At 42.8% G+C, this 26,835-nt stretch overlaps 1 protein-coding gene across 1 annotated transcript in view; it reads right to left on the minus strand.

Annotated features, from left to right (window-relative positions):
• Positions 1 to 26,835, minus strand: part of N4bp1 (NEDD4 binding protein 1) — a 51,072-nt gene that overhangs the window by 19,498 nt on the left and 4,739 nt on the right. Inside the window, exon 2 of the mRNA XM_036187627.1 lies at positions 2,314 to 3,998. Coding sequence (XP_036043520.1) covers positions 2,314 to 3,998 — 1,685 coding nt within the window. The remainder of the gene's footprint in view (positions 1 to 2,313; positions 3,999 to 26,835) is intronic.

The raw sequence follows: 26,835 nt of genomic DNA on the forward strand, positions 1-26,835 counted from the left end.
GAGTTCATCAAGAAAAGGACAGATGTACATCCACCCACACCAAAAGAAAGGAGGAGGAACTGAGTGAGAGTCCTCGCCACCATGAGGAAGGCACCACAAGCTGCCAACATATAAGTCCCTTCTTTCCTCTGAGTAGTAAATAATTTCAGAAAACAACATGGAAGGTATCTCAGATATATTCTGAAGTACTTTCAGATAAAATATGTATCTGAGATTTCCTTTCAAGTCCACAAAGAGCTAGAGAGGGAGCTCCTCAGAGAGCACTTAACACTCAGAAGAGCCTGGCCTCCACCCCCAGCACCACAAGGAAAATAAACAATAAAACAAAGAAAAATCAAACCACATAAAAGTGGGTTTAAAGTGGTAGGTAAGAGAGCAGATGGAACAAGATTGGTCATGAACAAGCAATTGTTGAGGCTGAACGAATAAACTCAAGGAGAGTCACCATACATTCTTATTATATTTCTTTATAAATTTTAATGGACAAAAAAACAAAATAAATAAATAAGTAAAGCTGAGTTCAGTTCCCACATCAATAGAGGGAGGCTCACAACTGCCTGTAACTCTGGCTCCAGAGGATCCGATGCATTTATCTGGCCTCTTCCAGCACCCACAAATATGTGAAATGCATTCACACAAATGCACATATAAATATAAAAAAGAAGAATAAATAGAGGTGGCTGGAAAGATGGCTTGGCAGTTGAGAACTTGCTCCTCTTGAGGAAGACTTGGGTTCAGCTCCCAGCACCCACACAATGGCTCACAACTGTAACTCTGGTCCCAGGGAATCCAATACCTTCTTCTGGCCTCCCTTGGACACCAGGCATGCACATGGTGGGCATATAAACATATTTATTTCCATTTCTCTAATAGAAGCACAGGGGTGGGGGTACAGTAAGAGGACTGCAAGTCTGAATATAGCTTGACCAGCCAGCCTAGGTAACTTAGGAAGACTATCACAAAATGAAAAATAAAGAGAGTCCTGGGGAGACAGTACAGTGGTGGAGCACTGGCCTCACTCATGTAAGGCCCTTGTCCAAACACGAGAACCAGAAAGAAAAACCATGGGCATTCCTAAAACTTCAAGACACGAGTTGACCTTTTAGAATTCCTAGAAAGTGGTCATATTGACATTCAACAACAGAGACTGTTAGTTAGTATCTATCTGTAGGATCTGGGAGTGATAGCTCAGCAGTTAAGAAGGGCTTGAATTCAGTTTCCAGCATCCCCATCAGATGGATCAAATCCACCTAGAACTCCAGCTCCAGGGATCTGACATGTTTTTCTGGCCCCTGTGGGTACTGCATTCACATTTACAAATTGACTTTCAGACATACATATATACTTAATTAAAAATAAGCTGGGTGGTGGTGGCTCACACCTTGAATCCCAGCACATGAGAGGCAGAGGCAGGAGGATCTCTGTGAGTTCAAGACCAGACTGGTCTACAGAGTGAGTTCCAGGACAGCCAAGGCTACACAGAGAAACCCTGTCTTGAAAAACAATGTGTGTATCTCGAAAAGAACCAGTAAGTAAGTAAGTAAAGTAAGTAAGTAAGTAAGTAAGTAAGTAAGTAAATAGAAGGAAGGAAGGAAGGAAGGAAGGAAGGAAGGAAGGAAGGAAGGAAGGAAGGAAGGAAGAAAAAGAAAGAAAGAAAGAAAGAAAGAAAGAAAGAAAGAAAGAAAGAAAGAAAGAAAGAAAGAAGCCGGTGGTGGTGGCTCATGCCTTGAATCCCAGCACTCGGGAGGCAGAGGCATGAGGATCTCTGTGACTTTGAGGCCAGACTACTCTACATAGTGAGATCCAGGACAGGTACCAAAACTACACAGAGAAACCCTGTCTCAAAAAAACCAAAAAATAAAAATAAAGAAATAAAGAAAAACAATGTGTGTATGTGTGTGTGTGTATAAGATTTCTCACAGAAGCCAGACAAAAAGTACTACAAATCAGCAATTGGCCTGGGATACAACAGACTGTCTCACAAACAAAAGATAGCAGCAAGCAGCCGCTCCACTCTAGTACTGGGAATCTAACAGCGACACAGATTTCAAAGTCTAATTCATTTACAGCCTTATGTGCCAGAGCAAGGTGTAATGCGAAAATACAGTCTCTACCACTCCCTACCCACAGGAACAGGGTGAAGTAAAAATTTAGAACTTCAGAAAACCAAATGCAAACCTTTCCAACCAGCTTCTCCCTGGGGAAGAATACAGATCCATTCGAACACACAGAGCAGACTATACACACATGTGTGCATGCACAGACACACAATTCTTAGAGAGCAGGGAAGAATAATTGGCAGAGTGGACTTACGTAATTGCAACATTACTCCCATCTATAACAATATGCTTCAAATCTGCTCTCCCTGGTTCATTTTTTAATTCCAGCTTGTATGGTATTTTCAGGGTATCTCGAAACCTTTGAACACCCGTAACCGAGGAATCGATATGATCAGAGGATCCTGCCAACCGTGTATCAGTAACTGAAGGTAACAGCTGGGGCGGCGGTGGCAGCGGCATAGGTGGGGAAAGTGGGGGATAATTTGGCTTAGGCTGAGGAGAGCTACAACAGCCAGAACGTTTTTCACAGGCAGACTTTGTATTATTTGGAAGCAAGGGTTCCACTTGCTGCTGAAAACCATTTTCAGGAAAAGCTGGGCTTCTCTGTTGGTGACCTGCAGCCCCCCTCGAAATGAAGCTGACTTCTTTAGGACTGGAAGAGGCAGCAGAGGGTGAGAGGCCGTCAGTCTCAAGGTCTACATTACAAGTATAGTTCTGGTTTGAGCCCCACATTTCATGTTTCTGTCCTACTGGCACTGTCCTGAAAGAATTAATTCTGCAATTTGAGGTACATGGTTTAGGTAACTGGGAAAATCTTTCCACTATATCTTGCTCTGTGTGACTCTGTGTTTTCTTTGGAGTAGAATCTGTTGTGAGCTCATGTGTGCTGCTCCCAACACCCACACTTTTGCTCTGCCTGGCATCTGGATACACAGTGCAAGGTGGAGCTGCTCTGTCTTCTTGGAGCCTTTTGTTCTCCTTTTCAATCTCCTCTAAGAGCAACAGTGGTTCTGTGGAAGGCCCGTACTCTCTAATGACCTTTTCAACGATCTCTTGGGAATAGCCCATGGTTTTAAAGAAGTTTACAAGGATGTTGTATTCCATTTCTTCTGTAGTGTCTTTTCCATCAGGGCTTAGATTTGTAGAGTCAGAAGCAGCATCACACAGGTCAATGACTTCATTTCCAGCTGATGCTTTACCATCATGCAAAAGCTCCCCTTCTAGAACATTCTCTAAGGAAAACTGCTTCTTGGTATGCCTTTCTTCCGTATCAGAAGACCTCCTCTTATGACAAACCCTGTCTTCGGAAAGTGCATCTTCATCTGGACTTAGACCATTTACTGGAACAAAGAGCACATCTGGAGAGCTAGAAAGGACTGTGTCCATTTGTTTTGTAAGCTCAGAAACAGGGGTCCTAGCTTCACTCCTGGGATCTTCCTGTAAAACAATTTCATCTCTAGCAATACTCGGTCCTGTGGCAGCATTCTGCGTCAACTCTGGTGGCCGCATCTCTCCAATTTTAATGAGTTCATCATCTTCTGTTTCAAACAGATTCTCTTCACCTCGTGTGAGACTCAGTAGTTCTTTCTTCAAGGAAGTAGGCAGAATCAACAGATCCATTGTATAATTGTCTGCGTGGGCTTCAACAAACTGTCTGAACTCCCGTTTGATTTCTGACTCTTTCTGACTACTGGGCAGGTTCTCATTATTCTCAAAGAGCTTCACAAACTGCTGAATATGACTCCTGGCCATGACCACAGCCTCAGCACTTCCTCTAATGCCAAGAAGCCCCGTATCTAAAATGCAGAGGTCAGCACAAGTATCCTGAATTAGGCTCTTTAAAAATAGGCTCTGTGCCCCTACAAAAATGCAGTGCATGGCCTTGGGGTAGCATTCTCTTTCTTCCAGTTCAGGCTCACAGATCCCTTTGATATACTCCTGTAAAGAGAAGACAAAATTAGACAGATTTACCAGATTCCTTAGTACAAGGACCTACAATAGCCAGGCTGACTTTTTTTTTTTTTTTTAAATCATTAAGCATATTTATAATTTGGAGTAAAATTCCTTGACTTCAATTTAAAAAAAAACTACAGCTCTGAATTTTTGTGTGTTGGGGTGGGGGGGGGGCTGTTTCTCTGTTTCACTGTAAACTATTTAATCATCTTTGGAGGAACTGAAACTGTATAATCTACAGAATGGGAATATATAACCTTTTCACTGTGTCTTCCACTGTGACCTTAGGGGCTTGCCTAGCCACACACTGGATAATCCCAAGGTTGGATTCATTTACATCTAAAGTTCTCCTGCTAGCCAGTCATTTATCACAAGGGGGACATAGCCCCAAGATGAGATCTGATCAGTGAGTGACAAGAGAACACCACTGGTATGCAGATTCAACAAAAATGATCACCCTGCTTCCAGGTTCCTTGAAGACATGTAGGAACAATAAGATTCAAGTATAACTAGAGAACACTAGCAGGACCTCCACTGGCTGCTACTGAAGAAGGCTTTTTAGTAAGATGAAGAAAGGGAACTAGTGAGATGGATCAGCAGTGAAAGAACTCGGTGTCAAGCCTAATGATGGACCTGAGGACCCACATGGTAGAAGGACAGAGTCAACTTTGTGACCTCTACACACATGTGTGGCAACGTACACCCTACACCCCCACTCACCTCGTAAATGTAGTAAAATTTTTTAAGAGAATTAGTTTCTTTAGCAAGTGGGTTGCTACTAGAAACAAAAAATGAGTCAAGCAAACACATGCATACCCCAGTGAAACACATTTGTTAATATACCCACCACCTTTAGCTCTGGAATGTGTTGGGTCTCAAATTCCAAAAATACTACTGGTGTAGACATGCTCAAGTTACCCAACCAAAGGAAGCCCTGTTTCTTCAACAGCAGAGGTAAGAATAGTGCAGTCATAGAGAGTTAGGGGAGTTAAAGTCCTTAGAAGGCACCTTGTCACACGGCGAGACTGTTACTCAGTGATGAGTGAACTTCTGCACAGACCCTGGTGAAGTGAGATTTGACCTATACTTTCAACTGAGATTAGAAAAGCGTCACCAAGCAGTAGTATTTAAAAGCTCTGCCTGTGAAGTCAGAAGTTTTTCCAGCTTACACTTGCTGATGATGACCACATCCCTTCAGTTAGAATCCACATTCAAATATATATACCTAATCTCTGCATTTATAATTTAGAATCACAAATCTCTGAGTAGATGAAACAGTAGAAATGAGGACATTCCCATCCAATAGTATGATTCGTATTCAGGCTTTCACTACTCCTATGAGTCTTGACTATACTGGGGTTTGTAGTCTTGAGGATGAAGCAGAGGAGTCTTGTCTTTTTCTTTCTTTCTTTTTATTTTCTTTTTTTTTTTTAACCAGAGCTGAGGACCGAACCCAGGACCTAGGACCTAGGACCTTGTGCTTGCTAGGCAAGCGCTCTACCACTGAGCTAAATCCCCAACCCCGTCTTCTCGTTTTAATAAGCATGATTTTCTACTTTTGTTAACATGACAATTTAGTTAAACCAAATAACCTATCATATGTTGTGGGAATTCTGCCGTTTGGTACAATGACCAATTGAATGGCGTAGCTCAGCCCAATAGGCATGGTCTTCTCTGAAGATACTAACCCTTTAGGAACCCAAGGAGGGGGGTCGTTCTCTCTCTATTGGACTGTAGAGGGACTTGCTGAAGCCATGGAGGAAGTGAGGCTTGGTGACCTTCTCCATCACCCATTGGGAACAAACAGCGGGAGTAGGCGATAGCTGTGCCCCCAGCGGGAACAGCGGGACAGCTGTTACTCTGCCGGACTCTCCTTTCTGACCTGTAATCATTGTGCATGGATTTTGTCTATTTAATAAAGGTAACACATTTCCCCAAGCCTCTCTCTCCATAGTTTTATCTTCCTAAATATCCAAGCAGTGTTAAATACTGATGCCAGCATCCTTAGAGCTTCAAGTGGGATCTGGGGATATGGCTTAGCTAGTAGAATGCTTGCTGAGCATGAACCAAGGCCTGAGTTCAACCTTGTTACCATAGATATCAGCCATGGTGGTGCATGTCTATAATTCCAGTACTTAGGAGGTTGGGGCAAGGGGACCAGAAGTTCAAAATCATCTCCAGCTGCACAGGGTAAAGGCCAGCCTCAGTTACATGAGACCCTAACACAAACAAACAGTTCTCTTTCCAATTACTACAACTTGTTTGAACTTATTCTATATTTACATATGGCTTTAAAAATATTTTTATAGGGGCTGGAAAGATGGCTGAGCAGTTAAGAGCACTTCCTGCCCTTCTAGAAGACCCAAGTTTGATTTACAGCACTCATGTCGGACAACTAAAAACAGCCTGTAATTGTGATTTCAGAGGATGGGACACCTTCTTCTGGCCTCTGTGGACACCTGCACATACATCTGCATACACCCACCTCCCTACCACACATACATAGATTGAAAAATAAGTTCTTTAAAAGGAGAAAGTATTTTATAAGGTACTTTATCTTGAGCTAATAGTTTCACAAGAACTTTTTAAAAGTAATATACAGACTGCACTCCATCTAACCTAACCACATCTGTATGATGATACCATAAGAATCAGAACATCTGCATTGCACATGGGCCCACAGATCTAGACTAGTACATCACATTTTTTTTTTTTTTTTTTTTTGCTATGTTTTGTTTTGTTTTTGAGACAGGGTTTCTCTGTGTAGCTTTGGAGCCTGTCCTGGAACTCACTCTGTAGCCCAGGCTGGCCTTGAACTCACAGAGATCTGCCTGTCTCTGCCTCCCGAGTGCTGGGATTAAAGGTGTGCGCCACACCACACCACCCCCCCCACCCCCACCCTGGCATATCACATGGTTTTATAAAATCATTGCCTTGTGTCAGTATTTAGAATTATTCCATTACCACAAAGATTGCCTTTATCTTTTTATGGTCACACTTACCACTTCTGCTTTCAATCTCCTGATAGTCATTCATTTGTATTTGTTTTCAAATTCAAAGTTTTGTGACATTATTAATGCTATGAAAATGGAATTATACAATTTTTAAAAAAGATTTATTTATTTATTACATATACAGTATTCTGCCTGCATGTGTCCTTGCAGGCCAGGAGAGGACACCAGATCTCATTACAAATGGTTGTGAGCCACCTTGTGGTTCCTGGGAACTGAACTCAGAACCTGTGGAAGAACAGTCAGTGCTCTTAACCTCTGAGCCATCTCTCCAGCCCAGAATTATACAATATTTGACTTTAAACATTTCAGCACATGTAAAGTACTGGTCTCTCAGTGCACAGACCTCATTGCCCCCATCACCTTTCTTACTGTAGCCCTCTCACCCCACTGCCCCCCCCCCAACTCCTGTTTAAATCCAGGGTCGACATGAAAGTATGTGATATTTATCTCTTGACCCACCTGCTTCCTATCCTCCTCTCCTACCCAGCTCCCTTAGGTCCCTTATTCTCCTCATACCCCATAGCCCTAGGTCCTTTCTACTTTCCTATTTTAAGGTTGCACCCCATTTCCCCTATCCGTTCATCTGTTGATGGGCATCTAGGCTGGTCCCAAAACTTAGTTATTGTGAATTCTGCTGCAATTAGCATGGATGTGAGTGTAGTGATGGTGACTTTTCACTCAACATGATGCTCTTAAAACTTAAGATGTTGGGCGGTGGTGGTGCATGCCTTTAATGCCAGCACTTGGGACACAGAGCCAGGCAGATCTCTGTGAGTTCGAGGCCAGCCTGGGCTACCAAGTGAGTTCCAGGAAAGGTGCAAAGCTACACAGAGAAACCCTGTCTGGGGGGGGGGGGGGGATGATGACCAACAACCTTAAGATGTTGCAGCTGGAAGTGGTGGCTCATACTAGAGACTGCAAAGAAGGGAGACCAAAGCAAGACTGTCATGAGTTTGAGGCCAGCCTTGGCTATACAGTGAGACCTGTCTCAAACAAAACAAAACAAACAAAACAAAACAAAACAGCATAAAGAAAACTAAAACTGCTAAGAAGAGTCATGTTCAGGTTTTCATGTGAGCTTCAGATCTCTAGGATCAATGCTGAGGGGTACAACTGCTGGTACACATGGTAAACACATACTTAGTTTTCCAGGAAGCTATCCAACTATTTTTAGTTTGCTACACATTTTACAATACCCCAAAAATGTATGAAATCCAGTTTCCCCAAACTGTCAATTTTTAATAGCACTAGTTTCTATTTTTGACATCTCAGTAAGAATATGGTATACCTTATCTCAGTTCCCTTGTTCCTCCTGATGAGTGAGTGACCCTGATCATCTTGCCTCAAGCTAGCTGACCTTCCAGTGAAATGTCTTCTCATTTTGTCTGTCTCTAATTGGACTGGTTTCTATCATTGAGTTTTGAGACTTCTTTGAACAGTCTAGTCTTTTGTAAGAAATTGGTTTCTATCTGCTCCATAGACATCAGCAGTCATCTTACCGTAGCTTCCCCACTTTGAGACAGGATCTCATGTAGCCTAAGCTGGTCTCTGGCACACCTGGTCTACATGGAGCTGGAAATGGAACCTATGGTTTCAGGCATGCTAGGCAGAAACTCTAGTAACTAAGCTACATCCACAGACCCTTCTTTCAATATCTATGAATTAACAGGGTGCTTTGTGGTGGCAAAAAAAAAAAAATAAAATTTTTTATATATTTTTTAATTTTTATTTATTTATTTATTTATTTATTTATTTATTTATTTATTTATGTATGTATGTATGTATGTATGTATACACGTATGCCTGCAGACCAGAAGAAGGCACCGGATCTCATTACAGATGGTTGTGAGCCACCATGTAGGTGCTGGGAATTGAACTCAGGACCTCTGGAAGAGCAGTTAGTGCTCTTAACCTCTGAGTCATCTCTCCAGCCGCCACCCCCACCCCCCCCCCCGGGGGAAAAAATTAAATTTTAAGAAAGAGCCATTCATGTCTTCCTTCACTAAGCTCCAGCTTGCTCCATTTCCCCTACGTTTGCCTCTCGATACAGGATGAAGGGGGAAGGGATATTTTTCTTTTTTATAGACCACACACAAAAAAAGGGGTGGTGGGCTGGCTCAGAAGTTTGAACACTAGCTGCTCTTCCAAGGGACCTAGGTTTAGTTCCCAGCCCCCACCAAACAGCCATGTTACTGGAAGGTCTTTACAGAGCACTTCATCTAACAGCCAAAGTAAGTTCTTCTCAAGAACCCACAGAACTAGCAAGATAAACCTATGCTGACCATGAAACCAATCTCAACAAATTTAGAAGAATTAAAATTATGTAGAATGATCTCACCACAAAATAATCAAACAAATCAGTTACAGATAAGAAAAATTCCCAAATGACTGGGAATTAGAAACTAAACAGCACCCTTCTAAGTAACTCACAGGTCATGGGGAATATCCTTTTTCTGTTCCTTTCTGTGGAAAGGTACGCATCTTCCAGATGTGAGTTCTTTTTTGCTTTGGTTTTTTGTTTTTTGTTTTTTGAGACAGGGTTTCCCTGTGTAGCTTTGCACCTTTCCTGGAACTCACTTGGTAGCCCAGGCTGGCCTCGAACTCACAGAGATCCACCTGCCTCTGCCTCCTGAGTGCTGGGATTACAGGCGTGCGTTCTTTTTTATAGTGCTGAGATGAAGTCAGGGCCTTAGTCATGCTAGGTAAGTGTTCTGCTGCTGAGCTGCACCACAGCTCCTCCTCTGGGGAAGTCTCTGGGAATACATTGAACTAAATGAAAAATATGAATATCAAGGCACAACTGGAGCAGTACTGAAAGGGGTGTTTACTTATATTTTATTGGCTTTTCCAAGAGTCTCAACACAGCCCTGACTGACTAGAATTCACTATGTAGAGCAGCAGGTGAGCCTTGAACTCCGTGATGCTGGGATGACAGCATGGACAGCCATGCCTACATTGAAAGGGAAAATTGTAAGACATAAATGCACATATTAGAAGACAATAAAGATCGGGTATGGCAAACTCACACCTGTAACCCACCTTAATCCAGCATTTAGGAGGTAGAGGTGGGGGACAGACATTAACTCAAGGACAGCTGGGGTATAGCATGAAACCTATCTCTGCTTCCTGAGTGCTGGGATTGCAGGTGGTCTCCACGCCTACCCACCTTTTGTTGTTGTTGTTTTGTTTGTTTGGGTTTTTTTTTTTTTTTTTTTTTGGAGCTGAGGATCGAACCCTGGGCCTTGCACTTGCTAGGCAAGTGGTCTACCACTGAGCTAAATCCCCAACCCCGCCTCCCCACCTTTTAATGGTTCCCAAACTTAATGTAACTAAAGCTCTATCCACTGAGCCATCTTCCCATCCCCCACATGTATAATTTTAACATGCCAGGATAAAGGCTCTTGTTTGTTTTCTTCCTGTGATGGGAACCGAAGTGTGAGACTTATATGCATTAGGTAAGTGCTCTACCTACCACTGAGCTACATTCCCACTTCATTTATTCTTGGATCCTTTCTTCTCCCACATTTTACAACACTGCCTCATATTCCATGTACATCATTAAAAACCCAGCATATGATACTTACTTTTTGTTTTTAGCAATCAAACTCAAGTTGAAGAACTCAGGAAGAACAGGTGTGGTAGTATAAGCCTAGTCTATAATCCCAGCATCAAAGAGGCTGAAACAGGAGAATTTTGAATTTAAGGCTACCCTACTAGGCTATACACTTCACATGAAAAACACACAAAACATCATAAAAGGAGAAAGTAACCAACTGCATTTACCCAGGCATTTACTACTTCCATGGAAACTTTAGCAACTTAGAACTTCAGCAACTTAAAAAAAAATCTTTGTCTTGTCATTTTTAATTATGGCGTGGGGAGGATGCGCACCTGAGTGTAGTGTCCACAGAGGCCAGGGTATCTGAGCCCCTGGAGGGGGAGTTAGAGGTGGTTGTGAGCCTTCTGACACAGGTGTGGCAACTGGATGCTCTCAGCTGTCAGTCAGTCCATCTCTCCAGGCCTCAACCTGAGCAATTCTTATGCAGGTGACTATAGCAATGTTTTCCCTTTACTCTTTCTTTAACTGAGAATGCTCTATTTGACTCTTAAATGATAATTTCCTTTGACAGGAAATTCTCCATAAGGGTTCTTGCTGCACATGACAGCAGCCACCTTTAACCCGAACTCCCAGGCGACTGAGGCAGGAGTGCTGTGTGAGCGAAAGGCCAGCCAGGGTCACACAGAGAGACAGCCTTGAAGAAGAGCAAGCACAACTGCTGATTTCAGCGACAGACTCCTAAAACATTCACTTCTCCTTCAGAAGACCAGCTGAGGAGGACATATTGTTTTATATTCTTGGCGACCAAGACCTACAGTCCACACTTGGAAAGGGACTAACGTTGTATACTTGCTTTGTGAGACAGGGCCCATGTGGTACAGGCTGGCCTTGAACTAACCCCTGATCCTTCAGCATCCACGTTCCAAATGCTGCTATTAAGGTTTGTGCCCCTATGGCTAGTTTCATATATTGTTTTTAAAAATGTTTGGGGCTGGAGAGACACTTCAGAGGTTAAGAACACTGGCTGCTTTTCCAGATGACCCAGGTCAATTCCCAGCATCCACATGGTGGCTCACAACCCTCTGCAACTCTAGTTCCAGAGGATCTGATATGCTCTTCCGGCCTTCAAGGGCACTGCATGCATGTATGTGCTACCCAGATATACATGCAGGCAAAATACTAATATACATTAAAAAAGGGAATAAATCTCAAATAAATAAAATAAAACAGGAAAATATCATTTTGTTAAATTGTATGTAAAAATCATTTTAACAGGTCTATTTTCATTGGCATATCACCAATACATATTATTTATACATACAAGAATTATTCAACTTTCTTCAAATTGCTTTGACAAAGAAAATCTAAGTGTCTTCTTCACCACGAGCAGGTCGGATGGTACAAGTCTTATCCCTACATAACTGAATACTTCGTGACTTGGTGAAGATGAAGATTCAGCCCAAGTGCCCCTGCCTATGGCCACACCAGCTATTTTAAGAGTGCCTGACTCATTTACACATACTGTACATAACAGAGAAGAGAAAGCAACTTTTATGTTGAGGATATGGAAAAGGAACCTTGACTTCTAAGATATACACTACTGCTTATTGTAGCAACAAATGTGAAATTCTTGTAGTGGGTTCATTTGTTCATTTTATTTAAAATTAATTATTTAATTTATTGTGTGTGTGTGTGTGTGTGTGTGTGTGTGTGTGTGTGTGTGTGTTTCATTTTTCTTCTGTTTCTGGGAATTGAACCTAGGGCCTTGTCCATCCCAGGCTAGTATTCTATCGCTGTACTACTTCTCAGCCCCCATTTGTTCATTTTATAAAATGCATATTTTAGTCCTGACAAGATGTCTCAGCAGGTAAGTGTGCTTGTTGCCAAAGTCTGATGACCTGAATTTGGTCCCTGGGACCTACGTGGTGGAAAGAAAAACCCCTGTAAGATGTGAGGCTAAAGCAGGAGGCTAGCTAGTGCCAGGGCTACCCAGTAAGTCCAGTCAGCCTAGGCTAATGGGCTAGAGATCTTGGTTCCAAAAGCAGTGTGTGATGCTGAGCCTTAAGTTCTAAGAATGTTGGCATGTTTACCAGGTAACAGATCTGTCATGAGTTGTGGTTCCAATGCCCTACGGTTTTGGAATGTCCGTGCAACAGGACAGTTGTTTAAAAAGCCTTTTATTTTTGTTTTTTATTTGTTTGTTTGAGACAAAGTCTCTCTATTATGTAGTCCTAGCTGTCCTGGAACTTGCTATGTAAACCAAGCTGGCCCTGAACTCACAGAGATCCATCTGCCCACCTCTGTTCCCCAGTGTTGGGGTTTAAGGAATGTGCCACCAAGTCCAGCCTCCCTTAAAAGCATTTCTTAGGGTGTTTGGGAGCAGATGTGGACGTGGCAGATTGGGGCTGAGTCTACAAAGTCTACCAACTGTTGTCTCCACCACAGGAGTGATGCTGCCTGAGTATGGAGAAAAGAAAAAAGTCAGGGATTTGCCTGTCAAGCACTGTGTGTCCCTTCCTGTCTCTCCAGTCAGAACCACAGGCTCCTCTTGGTGGTCCTTGTGTGGGCTACAGTCCTACTTGCAGGCTGAGCTCTGCTGTACACAGACTAGATGATAATGGAAAATTAAAGACAGTAGAGATAGGTGGCAACGTACCTGTAAATCCAGCATTTGGGAGGCTGAAACAGAACTGTCTTGAGTTCAAGACCTACCTGGGCTAAAGAGTGAGACTTTGTCTCCAACCAGCAAACACAACAGACAGGAAGGAGGGATGGGCAGCAAGATGGCTCAGTGGATAAAAGCTCCTCCTGCCCAAACTGATGATCTAAGTTAAGTTCAATTTCTAGGACCCATGTGGTAGAACAAGAGACTGGACTCTGCACAGCTCCCTGGGTGCACATGCCTATACCCTGATCAATAAAGGAATAAATAAAACAATAAACAATAGGTCAAACCAAATTGGGGGGGGGGGCAGTAAACTCACTATCAGTGGCTTGTTAATCTTCTAAATTTGGGTCTCTTCCAATTCATCTGTTCCTATTTGCATTTCCAAGTCTACCAAGTAGCTACTACCCCAGGCATGCTGCCGGGGTTTGACAACTGTATTACAGTACTATCAGGGTGCTCACCCTGCAGTCCTAGGACTGGAAATTGCTTTACGCCTGTTAGTGTAAGGGAAGCTGCCAATCCAAGCAAGGAGGTGTGTGGTTGAGTTCACCTGCACCAGATCAAGTACAGAGGAAATCCTTCAGTCACTTGAATAAGGAAAAGGAAGAGATCTGGTCAGATCTCTTCAGCAGGCTGCCAGCAGCAATTAGTCAAGGTGAAGGGGAGAGATGTCTTTTCTAGATAAGACTTCCAAAATACTCTCTTTAAAGGGCTATTTTTCTAACTGATCCACAATAAAGCCCACCTATGAACAGATTCTGCCTGGGCCCAGAACTCGAAACTGGCTCTCTTAAAAAAGATTTTTCATCAAACACATAAAGATGCCTGTGCATGAACAAAGGCTTGGCTACGAGACCAAGACAATAAAGCAGAATTCTTAAGACAACGTCAGGGCTGCAGTGTTCTGGGGTAGAGCACGAGGCCCCAGTTTCAATCCTGCTGTAGGTTTGTCTGTAGCTATGATAAACTACCCTTACAAAAAGCAACCCTGGGAGAAAGGGTTTGTTTGAGCTCACAATTACAGGTGACAGTCTATCACAGCAGAAAAGTCAAGGTGCAGGGACTTTGTCAGTTGCTCACATCACATCTACCAGAAATAGTCGCGTGCGCATTTAGCGGCGCTGAGCTCACGTTCTTTCTTTTTATTGTCCAGGACCCGAACCCAGGAAATGGAAGCACACAATTTTAGGCTGGATTTTCTCACATCAAAAATGAAATCAAGACAATCCCCTACAGGCCAACCTGATGGACACAATCCCTCACCAAGACTCTCTTCTCAAGTGATTCTAGACTGGGACAAGCTGACAATTAAAACCAACCATTGAAAATCCTCAGTACTGAAGAAGAAATTATTGACACTTTCTAATAAATACAAAATGATAGCGAATTCATGAAACAGGAATCAGGATGTCAAAAGGAGGAAAAAGAAAGAAATCAGAGTTAAGAGTGCTGGCAAGTTAATAATATAAAATCAAGCATGGTGCCTATGGCTATAATTTCACCACTAGGGAGAACACGGCAGGAGGACTGCCCCAAGTTTAGTGCAGCATGCGGAGGAAAAGGAAGAAGAGGAGGGAGGTTAGAGAGATGGTCCAGTAGTTAAGAGGATGTACTGTGAGGACCCAAGTATGGCTCCCAACACCCATGGTGAGCGACTCATAACCACACCTATAACTCCAGCTCCAGGGAACCCACTGCTAGCAGTAAAGGCAAACAGCCAGCAAGCCCAGCCGCTCCTAATTATTTTAAGTTCCAAATTCACTACAGGAAGAGTTTATAAACAAGTTTTATACTTTCTTGTATAAATTGCTAATACTAATTTAGAAAACTAGAATGGAAAGAAACATGAAGTTGTCAGGCATAGTGATGCACATCTCTAGTCCCAGTGCTAGGAGGCAGAAGCAGATGGAACTCTGTGAGTTCAAGGCCAGCCTGGTCTACACACTGAGTTTCAGTCCAGCTAAAGAAACACAGTGCGAGCCTGTCTCAACAAACAAATATGAAGTAAAACAAAGATAAAGATAGGGTAGATTCCCTCACTACGATCAGCAAACAAATTTAACATTCTCCAGAGAATGTGGAGGAAATGCAGAAAAGGTCCAGATTGTATCAAAAAAGCACTTGGCTTATGCATTCCCTGGTCATCCGGTCAGTCACCGTAGCTATTAAAGCACCTGCACACGCCGGGCTGGCAACACAAACGGTGAAATGGGCTCCTGTTTTCCCAGAGACTACGCCTTAGCATGAGTGGGACAAGGGGCAAGTACCCCAGAAACAGGCCAATTTCAGCACTGCTCTGAGGACACTGGAAACGGGGGTGTCCGAGAACATCTGTAGCAAGGTAAGGACAAGGTAATTCACTGAGGTGGGAATGCCAGACTTCACTTCCTCAGATCCATTACTATCAACGTCAGAGAAGCTTCCTCCTGCAGGAGATGGGAACAACTGGACGGTGTGCAGAAAGTGAGAGCCCTTGGAACACTCCGTCCTAAATGGGATGTTCCCATCAAATCCCTTCCCTTCAGGGCATAGAGAACTCTGTGGAAGAGACAGAAAGGTTGTAAGAGCTGGTGAAGATGGAGGACACCAAGGAAACAAGGCCTAAACACAGCAGGACTGATGCCCAGCAGTAGTCAGTCAACACATAAGGAACTCAATAGTATTTTTTGAAGGTTGGGTTATGTATGTATGTATGTATGTATATATGTCTCATAATGCTTTTTATTTTTATCCTACAGGTCTTTGGCTTATATATTATGACTGCTGATTTTATCTTAAGGAATTTCTGTGTGTGTCTTGGCGTCTTTGTGTATTTCTTGTGCTTTTCCTTTGGCTCCTTTTTTTCCTGTCTGTTTTGTCCTATTCAGGTTTATTTGATTTTATCTTATTTTTTTTCTTCAGATGCCTGTTTGTTTTCTAATGAGAAAAAGCAAGAAAGGGTATGGACTTGGGAGCATCTGGGAGGAGTTGGGGGAGGGGAAACAGTAATCAGAATATATTGTATAAAAATTTATTTTCAATTAAAAAAAGACTTTGTGTTCTCAATATCATGCAACCAACAGAGAATGTAAGACTGACCTTGATGTTGAGACCAGTGAATAACCATGATTTATTTCCCTCTCCTTCCCCTTTCTACTGGGGTACAAGTAGTACCCAAGGTCTCATGCATGTAAGGCAGGTATTACTACCACTGAACTAACCCTTTTGAGACAGGATCTTCCCAAGTTGACTGGGCTAGCCTGGAACTTGCAATCCTCCTGCCTCAACCTTTGGAATGCTGGGGTCACAAGCATATGCCCCCACATCCACATCCGGCCACTCTCACAAGCCCAGAAATGTTCCTGGCAACTTGTGCTATTCAGAAGGAAGCTCAAACCGGAGGAGGGTAGGTAAAGCAGCTCCCTACTGAGCAGGCCGGCACTGGGGAAGCTTTCCCAGCACTGTTCACCATTCCAACCCCTCTGGGAAACATACAGCTAAGGGTTCTGAAGACAGATAGGAAAGGGCACAGCCTGCAAAGCACATGACACTCAGGAGCAACCGGAAAGCAACCACCAGTGAGTAGAACTGAGCAGCTCTGCTAGCTACCATAAGCATCACCACACAGACAACCAACCATCGCTGAGGTAGGAGAAACTCTGAAGGCAAGGAAGCTCTTAAGATGTCAGGGCTGAGCACTGTGGCAAACACCTGTCATCCCAGTACTTCAAGTCTCCTTGGGCTACACCATACCCTGACTCAAAAACAAAACAAAAGGAGAAGAAAATGTTCTACATTATCTCTAGGAAAATAAGTAAGACCTTTACTTTTAGGCAATAACATGCATCCAATATATACACAAACTAAAAGTACCCTGTAGCCTTAGAAAACACAAATTCCCCAGCACCGATAATCCCCATATTTCCAACAGGTCTCCATCATGTCCCCATCTCCTGTCTACGTTAGGAATAGACAAGTTAGGGATGCATTCTGCCACTTTCCCCATTTGCCTTCCCACCTCTCTCTACTGTCTATCAAATACTTGTAGAAAAAACAAAAAACACCAAAGCCATACTCAGGACCTGCCCAAGACATGTTCATATGTTAAAAACCAACCAACCAACCAACTTATCAATCTCTGTAATCCGACAACCTCTAACACTTTAAGCTTTCCAAGACAATTCCTCCTTCATTTTTACTACTCCCCAAGTGTCTCAGGACCCCATTATTTTTACTGTCATCTTCTTCACTCTTAGTTGAAAATGTACAAATACCATAGGCTACAGGCCAACGTCTGTGAACTCCTTATCTGCACGCCTGTGTCCCAGCTACCTGAGGCAGGAGCACTGGGTTCAAGACTAGCCTGGACAATTTAGCAAGACCTATCTTAAAAAAGAAAAATAATAACACCAGATGTGGTGACTTTTATATATAAGCATGCACAGCTGAGGCAGGAGGACAGCCATGAATTCAACACTAGCCTGGGCTACAGAATAAAATTTTGTCTCAAAAAAGCAAAATAAGGGGCTGGAGAGATGGCTCAGAGGTTAAAAGCACTGGACTGCTCTTCCAGAGGTCCTGAGTTCAATTCCCAGCAACCACATGGTGGCTCACAACCATCTGTAATGAGATCTGGCACCCTCTTCTGTATACATAATAAATAAATAAATCTTTTTTTTAAAAAAAAAAAGCAAAATAAATAAATGTTAAAAAAAATAAAATAAAACAACAAAAAAAAATTCCTCCCCAGTTTCAAAGTCATGCCCTTATATGCCACCTTTCCCCAAGGAACCAGACTCTTTTTTTTTTTTTTTTTTTTGGTTTTTTTGAGACAGGGTTTCCCTAAGTAGCTTTTCACCTTTCCTGGAACTCACTCTGTAGCCCAGGCTGGTCTCAAACTCACAGAGATCTGCCTGCCTCTGCCTCCCAAGTGCTGGGATTACAGGCGTGCACCACCACTGCCCGCCTTAGACTCTTTATTTAAAAAGAGAGAGAGAGAGAGAGAGGGGTATGTGTGTGATGGCATCTTTAATCCCAACACTCAGGAGGCAGAGGTAGGCAGATCTCTGTGATATGAGGCCAGCCTGGACTAGATAGTGAGTCTCAAGACAGCCATGGCCAGATAGAGAAACTTTGTCTCAAAACAACAAAAAAGTGTGTGTGTGTGTGTGTGTGTGTGTGTGTGTGTGTGTGTGCGCGCGCGCGCGCGCGCACACACGCGCGTGCAGACTTCTCTGTAAGTTCACGAGTGTGCACTCCTGTCACAGCGTCCAACACATGCCTGGGGTTCCCTTCAGCCTTACTACCAAGTGTGAATGTCTGAGGTCACCCCATCTCCGTCCTTCTTCCACTTTCACAGTCTATGAAAACTGTAGCTGGTGTCCCCATTTTACAGCCAACCCCTTGAAAGCTGGGTTCTGTTCTATTCAAACAGAATCACTTGAATGCAGACAGTGGTAACTGCACCAAAGTGTTCCAACTTGGGTTACAAAACATGACACTTTCAAGCAATCTGTCTTTGCTAAGTATTCCCTCTTCACAGTTACATTTACATGCCATAAATGAATACAGCCTGACATGGGAGCTGCCATCTTAAGTCAAAATTGGCACAAAGGCTCTCCAGTAATCCTAGTTGGGTTTTCTTTCATGTTCCCAGCAAACAATAAATGAGCAAACTACTAGTCATATGCTGGGCTTTAGTCAGACCCTCACTTTGGGATGTGCCCGGTGCATAGATGTTATTTTCAGATAAACCAGGTACACTCCAGCAAAGCGGAAGTCACTTTGTCTTATCATAAAAATATGCTTCTTTCTGACCCAGATTGTGGAAATACAACTGGTCTTGGTGCCCCACTAGGACCTTACCTCTGTCAGCAATCCCTCCCAGCAAAAGATTTGTCTGCCTCTGAGTGCTGCTCCCCATACAGGGAAGCTGGGTTTGTTCAGAGGCTACTACTGAGTGTCTCTTCCTCTCCTGACTATGCCCCAAATCCTTTGCTATCATTTTCTCCTGCCCTCAGAGGAGGACTGTTCTCTCAATTACAATACTCGCCTCTCCAAGCTCCCACCCTAACTTCCACTGTTCTCAACACTGTGAGGCTACAAGACTACTGGCCCGGCATTTCCACCCAGTCATTCTATTCCAAAACTGCCTCAAATTCAGGTCTGAACTGGAGCTGACAGCTCTCCTCTGACCCATCTTTGGTCCAATTCTCTTCTAATAAACAGTGGCTTAGAGTCAATGTATACATTGTAATCAACTACAAATCGAACTTCTTTCCACCCATCAATCTTAATATACCCTCAATACAATAACTTGTCTACCCCTTGTTACAATATAAGAGGTGCTTCTGAAAGCATACTCTAGAAAGCTTCCCGCTGGACAGGACTGTTGTGGGATATTTATACTGTATAAAGGTGCATTGCTGTGATGGTTGTAACAAAGGAATGGCCAATAGCTAGGCAGGAGGTATAGGCGGGTTTCAGGGAGAGAAAGGAAAGAGGAATCTAGGCAGAGAAGAAACAGGAGGTGCAAGAAGAGAGGTGATGCCACATGGCAGGTCTTAGTTTAGTAGATATGGGTTAATTTATTAGGACTAGTTAGAAACAAGCCTAAGCTATAGGTTGAGCTTTCATAATTAATAATGTCTTTGTGTCATTATTTGTGAGCTGGTGGCCCAAAGGAAAGTCTGACTACACAGGACTAATGTTCAAGTTCTGAGGGGTCTTGCTGAAGACTTCTGGTTTGGATTAACATGTTCGCTTATTTTTGCTACATACTTTAACCTTTCCTACCTCTACTCTTCAAAAACTTCATCTGAGAAAACAGAGTTATGTATACTAATCTCTGCTTTATATATACAGGAACATCTATTAAAGTGTAATGTTTATTACAAGTCCAGTAGACTGCACATTTCTAGGGGGTGGGAAATGCCCTTAGCCACCAAATTCAGTGATTATCAAGCAGTCATAATTCTCTGAGCATCTAGCAACATGAGGAGATATACCTGGCTGTTACAGCTTGAGGAGATGTTCTTGGCATCTCTGGCATCTAGACGGTGGAAGACAGATGTTGCTAATCATCCTATAGACATAGTATACTCCTCCCTACACACTCAAATTATATGACCCAAATGCATCACTACTGAGAAGCCCTGAAGAAATCAATTAATGTCTAACAAATACCTATAGGTGGTTTGGAAACATGGACCAACACCTTGCAACAATGATTTGGCTAAACATTATTTTCTTATTTTTTGTTTTGTTTTTATTTATTTATTTAAAAAAATTTTTTTTTGAGCTGGGGAATCAAACCCAGGGCCTTGAGTTAAATCCCCCACCCCGGCTAAACATTAATTAAGAAAGGGTGGCCAAAATGACAAAAAGAGCTGTGTGTGTTCCATTTCAACAGTATAAAACTGAGTACAGTGATGCATGCCTGTAATCCTAACACCTGGGAGTGGAGGAAAGAGGACTGGAAATTCAAAGCCATCCTTGACTATGTGATGGGTGAGAGCAATACCTACCTCAAAACACAAACAGTTTATTTAGAAAAATGTTAAAGAGTTCTAAGAAAGACAAAAATATGGCTTATCTGTTTCTTTGGCCAATTCCCAAATTATTTAATTTTCTAGGAACTACAACTTTTGCCTGACATACTACTTGTTACTAATTATAGTCTGGACTGGGAAGCTACAAATTAAAATGTGTAGAGTTCTGGAGCAAAGTATGTAACTAGTTGACTGAGTAGTTACCTAGTATGCATTCACCTTAGCACTGTATCAAAAATGGCAATACATGCCTGCCATCTCAATGCTCAGAAAGTGGAGGCAGGAAGATCAGAAGTTCAAAGTCAGGGGCTAAAGAGATGGCTCAGCAGTTAAGAGCACTTATTGCTTTTGCAGAAGACCTACAAGATCCATAACTCATTATAGGAAATCCAGCACCCTCTTCTGCCCTCAAAAGACGCCAGGCAAGCACATAGTGTACGTACATGTACACACACACACACACACACACACACACACACACACACACACGCATACACACATTTAGGCTAAATACTCATACCACTTACACAAAAAAATAAATCTTAAAAAAAAGTTCAAGGTCATTCTTAACTTCATAGAATTCCAAGTCAGCCTTCGATACATGGCACCCTGTTTAGAAAATTAATCAATTAATTGAAATGTGGAGCTTTGCCATCAAGATGGTAACTCTCTGAGCTGGTAGAAGAGATAGCCATGAAGAGTATGATTTCTTTGCTCTGTAAGAAATTAGGTAGCCAATTTATTCTCCAACTCAGCAACTTCATTCCAACATTCTTTTGTTTTGTTTTGTTTGAAACAGGGTTTCACTATGTAGACCTGGAATACAATATATAAACCAGGTTTGACCTTGAACTCAAGAGATCTGCCAGCCTCTGCTTCCTGAGTGCAGGGATTAAACTGGGATTAAAGCAGATTTCTCAACCTTCCTAATGCTGTGACCTTTAATACAGTTCCTCATGCTGTGGGGGTCCGACCATAAAACTGTTTTTGTTGCCACTTTGTAACTATAGTTTTGCTACTGTTATGAATCTTAATGTAAGTATCTTATGTTTTCTGATGGTTTTTAGGTGATCCTGTGAAAGGGTCGCTCAATCCCCAAAGGGGTCAATACCACCAAGTTCAGAACCACTGGATTAAAGGCATGGTTCCAGTTATCTTTTTTTCATGCAGGCCCTCAGAACCTCAAATGTTCTTTGAACTACTTTATGGCCTTGCTAGCTAGTTCTGGTTCATGAGTTACCTGCCTGTCTGAAAACTGGCTTGTGACTTTAAAAGGTGCTTTCCCTTTGGGGGTTTGTAGGACCCATTAAGATGCCCCAGTAAACTCACTGTTAGAGGAACTAGCCTAAGTGACCCCCCAAAAGGCATCTGGTTACCTGTTTAAATACACAAGCTTGTCTCATTTCAGGTCCCAAAATGCATCCTCAGCAGCAGAAGTCTTCCCTTCTCTACTTCTCTGTCGGGGTCTTCTCTGCTGCTGCTGTGTTTGTAGCTCACCACTCCCAGCCCTTTTTTTTTTTTTTTTGAGATGGCTCACTGTCTCAAGGATCCTCCTGCAGTTTTCCTGAGTGCTGGCGAGTACAGGTGTATTCCACTGTGCCCAGCTCCGCCCGTCCCCTTGCCAGGGCCAAGAGCCAGTCTGCCAGTCTCAAATGCACCTCTATGTGCATGAATGTGTGCTAAGCCCCTCTGGCAGCAATCTGACCTTTAGGGTACTATCATGTGGTTATCTGTCTAGCAGATTTTAGGATCTACTTTCAGACGAGATTAAGAAACTGGTTTGTGGCTGGGATGCAGCTCAGTGTCATAGTTCTTGCTTGTATGAACTAGGCCCTGCGTTCTACCCCCAATATTACAAGTATGGAGGTGCACGCTGGAAATCCCAGCACTAAGGATAAATGTAGGAGGTACATCCTACATCAAGTTCTAGGTTAGCTTGAGCTATAGGAGACCCTGTTTCTTTTCTTTCTTCCTTTCTTTTTTCCTTTTGGTTTTTCGAGACAGGGTCTCTCTGTGTAGCCTTGGCTGTCCTGGAGCTTGCCCTGTAGACCAGGCTGTCCTTGAACTCACAGAGACCTGCCTGCCTTTGCCATCTGAGAACTGGGATTAAAGGCTTGTGCCACCACTGCCCCACAAGGAGATACTTTTTCAAAGGGGGGGGGGGAGGAAAAAATGTAAAAACAAAAACATTTGAGAGGCCCTGTATATCTAGAAGAATGTTCTTTTTGACATGTCATCTATATTAAGGCACAGAAACTCACTGCCTGTGGGAACTGAACTAGCCAGTCTTCAATCCGTAGCCTTACTCCCTCAGTACTTATACTGGACATTCTCAGAGACACCTTTCCTATCCAGCTGGTCTCCTGATGAGTTACAATAGTTGACAGGAGAGAGGGTACCTGTTAAAAAGCAAGTAATAAGATGTGACAGTCAAGCTACTGTCTACTAATATCCATTTTCTGTTTCCTTAATTACAAAATTCAGATTCTTTTCAGGACAGCAATATACCTGGGTCATAAATGAAAAGTTCCTAGTTTGATACTAGCAATGATCACATGACATAGTTCTAGCCAATTAGAGGAAGGCAAAGAATAGATTAAGGTTTTCTGGAAGGGTGTTACTTCTATATTTTTTTCTTAAGACAGCCCTGATAGCTGAGAGTGAGTCACTCTGTGACGATGAGGGAATGACTCCTAACCACTGCTGAGACTTGCTTATCTTCAAATTTTCTTTACCCCTTTGTCCTGCTCAGGGTTAAACACAGAGTCTTCTTGTACACGCTAGGCAAGCCCTATATAAACTCCTTTACATTTTTTTTTTCAGTTGAGGACAGGTCTCAGTAAGTTACCAAAGCAGGTTCCAAGTCACTACACAGCCCAAGGAGACCTCAAATTTGCAACACTCCCATCTCAGCCTCATGAATAAATGGTATTACAGCTGTGCATTACAAATGCTTGGCCATCTTTAGATTTCTTAAGTGGAAAAAAATACTAAATCTCTATTTGTACAGGCATCTATTACTGCAAGAATTTTTATTAACAATAGAGATAGATCAACCATTAATCTACCTATAGCAACAAAATAGCAATTTTATTCTCTTAATTAAAAAAAAAACCACCAGAGGTGCTGAGTATAGTGGTATATCCCTTTATTTCCAGCACTAAGGAGGCAGAGACAGGCAGAGCTCTGTTGAGTTCTAGGCCATCGAGGGCTACATGGTGAGACTCTATCTCAAAACAAAACAAAACAAAACAAAACAAAACCAGAGTTAGGAGCCTTTAATCCCCCATGAGTTGTGTGTGGGTGAACAGTGCAGGCAGATCTCGGCCAGCCTGGTCTACATAGTGGCATTCTGTCTCAAGAATAACAACAGAGCTAGGGAGATGGCTTAGTGGATAAAGGTGCTTGCAGTATGAGCATGATAACCTAAATCTAATACTCAGAAGTCAGGTAAAGGAGAGAATCCATTCCACAAAATTGTCCTCTGTATGCACAACTGTGGCATGTACACACACACACACACACACACACACACACACACACACAGGGAGAGAGAGAGAGAGAGAGAGAGAGAGAGAGAGAGAGAGAACCCATACACCCACACACATAATTACAACAATTTTTCTAGGAGTTTAACAAGAACAACAAAAAATCAGTTCCTTGGTTACTACAAAGATTTCCCTCCATGACTTCATTTGAAATTTAAGGAAGCTAACTTTATACAATAATATTAATTTAGTAAAATGTTGGCAAAAAGCAAGATAGTGAACCTTTACTTACCCACCTGGCAGCTTACAATTACCAGTAATACCAGTTCCGGGGAATCTGATGACCTCTGACCTCCATCAGCACCAGGTATGCACATGGCACACTGGCATACACAATGGCAGAACATTCATACCCATAGCATCTTTGAAAGATAAATACATTTTTTTTTTAAAATCATACAAAAGGGTCTGCAAAATGCCTCAGCAAGTAAAGTCACCTGCCCCACCAAGCCTGGTGACCTGAGTTCAATCCTGGGACCAACATGGTGGAAGGAGAGAACCAGCTTTGACAAGTTGACCCCTGACCCCGATGCAGGATACGGCATAAACAGCTCGGACAAAATAAGTAAGTATAATCTTAAAATAAATCGTACACTGTTGGCTGGGAACAGAACAGGAAAGGGGAAGCTATAGCATTAGCAATGAGTGTCTCCCATTTCAACATTCTGGAATAACCCCAAAGTATTAGCCATAAAAGACAGTGAGCCAACCACTGTTTCTTAAGATGATTTTCACAACTATACAGAAAAAATAGTATTCTAGGAAATGCAAAAAAGCTACCACATTCCTTTCTGGTAAAATCACGAAAGCTCCACAATACTACCCAGCGGTACATCTCTAAATTACTTCCTCCATGAACAAGCCTACATGACCCAGGTATCACTCTTCTAAGCAACAAGGAAATCCCTGTACCAGAATTCTCCAGTACTTCCTGAAGGAGTCCAGCTGACCTACAGTCTAGCCTACAGTCTTACCTCTACTTTCCCTTCGACTTCATCCTCAAACAAGGGGGCTCTTCAGACAACTCCTGGGCAATACTCTGCTTGCTCAACTCTACTTGGATCCTTTTAACTGTGATGCCGTGAGTGGAGCTCACTACTCCACCAGGGACACATCACCTACAACATCAGCCCCAAGGTCCAGTGACACTGTGAGCTCACTGTTCCTGACTCCCTCTGGTCCCTACCTCAGTCCCACAGAAGTAAGTCCCTTTTGAAAGCAATCTCAAGCTCGTGTTCTCCCTCTCCCTCTCTCCCTCTCTCCCTCTTTCTCTCTCTCTCTCTCTCTCTCTCTCTCTCTCTCTCTCTCTCACACACACACACACACACACACACACACACACACACACACACACACAGGAAGAACCAACTGCCTGATGTTTCTCCGAGACAGTGCTCTGGACCACCAGGTCTTCTGCTGTTCTCTCTTCTCCGAGAGAAGGAAGTGTGTTAATTTATTAATCTGTAGTAATTACTAATTTCTAAAGTTAGAGGTTAGAAGAACAGTTCCAAAGCTCCATCTGGATCACTGACATGTTTTCTTCAATGTGTGCGATTGGAATTTAGTACTGAGGTTGTACTTGTAAACTGAGGTTGCCGTCCTTCGTGGGGTGGCTATGCTGAAGATTCAAAGGGGCGGATGATTCGAGCTTGGCTTTAGAGTTGACGCCGTAGATCCAGGCAAATCATCTTGGGCTATCTTGAGTTCCTTCAGTGGCCATTCACTGCCTACCTGTATCTGATAGAACATCCTTCTAACTACAGGTAAAGCTTTTGGGATGTATTAACTTAGCAGGACACTAGCTTCCATCAACCCAAAAGCTAAGACCACTATCAAACAACATCTGAGACCTACAGATTTCCCCACCTGCTGTACTAGCCACCTCAAGTTCCCAGCATCACATCTGCAAACTTCCTTGACTCTTAACTTTTTTTTTTTTTTTTTTTTTGAGTAAGACAGCTCTAGCTGGGTCATACAACCCAGGATGGTTATGAATTTGTGGTGGTCCTCAGTTCTGCCTCAGAGTGCTGGGATTTGGGGTGTGTGCTACCAGACCCAGATGATTTATGCCTGTCTTTTGTTCTAACAATGAAAGTTTACATAACTATTTCCATGTTAAGACATGCTATTCAGCCTGGTGGTGGCACACCCCTTTAATCCCAGCACTTGGGAGGCAGAGGCAGGCAAATCACTGAGTTCAAGGCCAGCCTGGTCCAGGACGGCCAGGGCTACACAGAGAAATCCTGTCTCCAAAAGCAACAAAAAGACAAGTTATTCAGGGTGAACAGAATGTGTGCTCCTGGGCTATAATCCTTCATATTAGGCTTAGAGCAAATGATCTCCTTTTCTTTGACAACTGTGTTTTATGTGGGATGACCTTACAAAGAGTATCAATGTGGCCAGATGTGGCCTGTTAACCCCAACCTGTGAGAGGCTGAGCCAGGAAAACTGAGGGCTCCAAGCTATTTTGGGCTGCATGACCTTAAGACCAAAAAAGAAAAAAT

Source organism: Onychomys torridus, chromosome 5 (genome assembly GCF_903995425.1).
Source record: "Onychomys torridus chromosome 5, mOncTor1.1, whole genome shotgun sequence".
Classification (NCBI taxonomy): domain Eukaryota; kingdom Metazoa; phylum Chordata; class Mammalia; order Rodentia; family Cricetidae; genus Onychomys; species Onychomys torridus.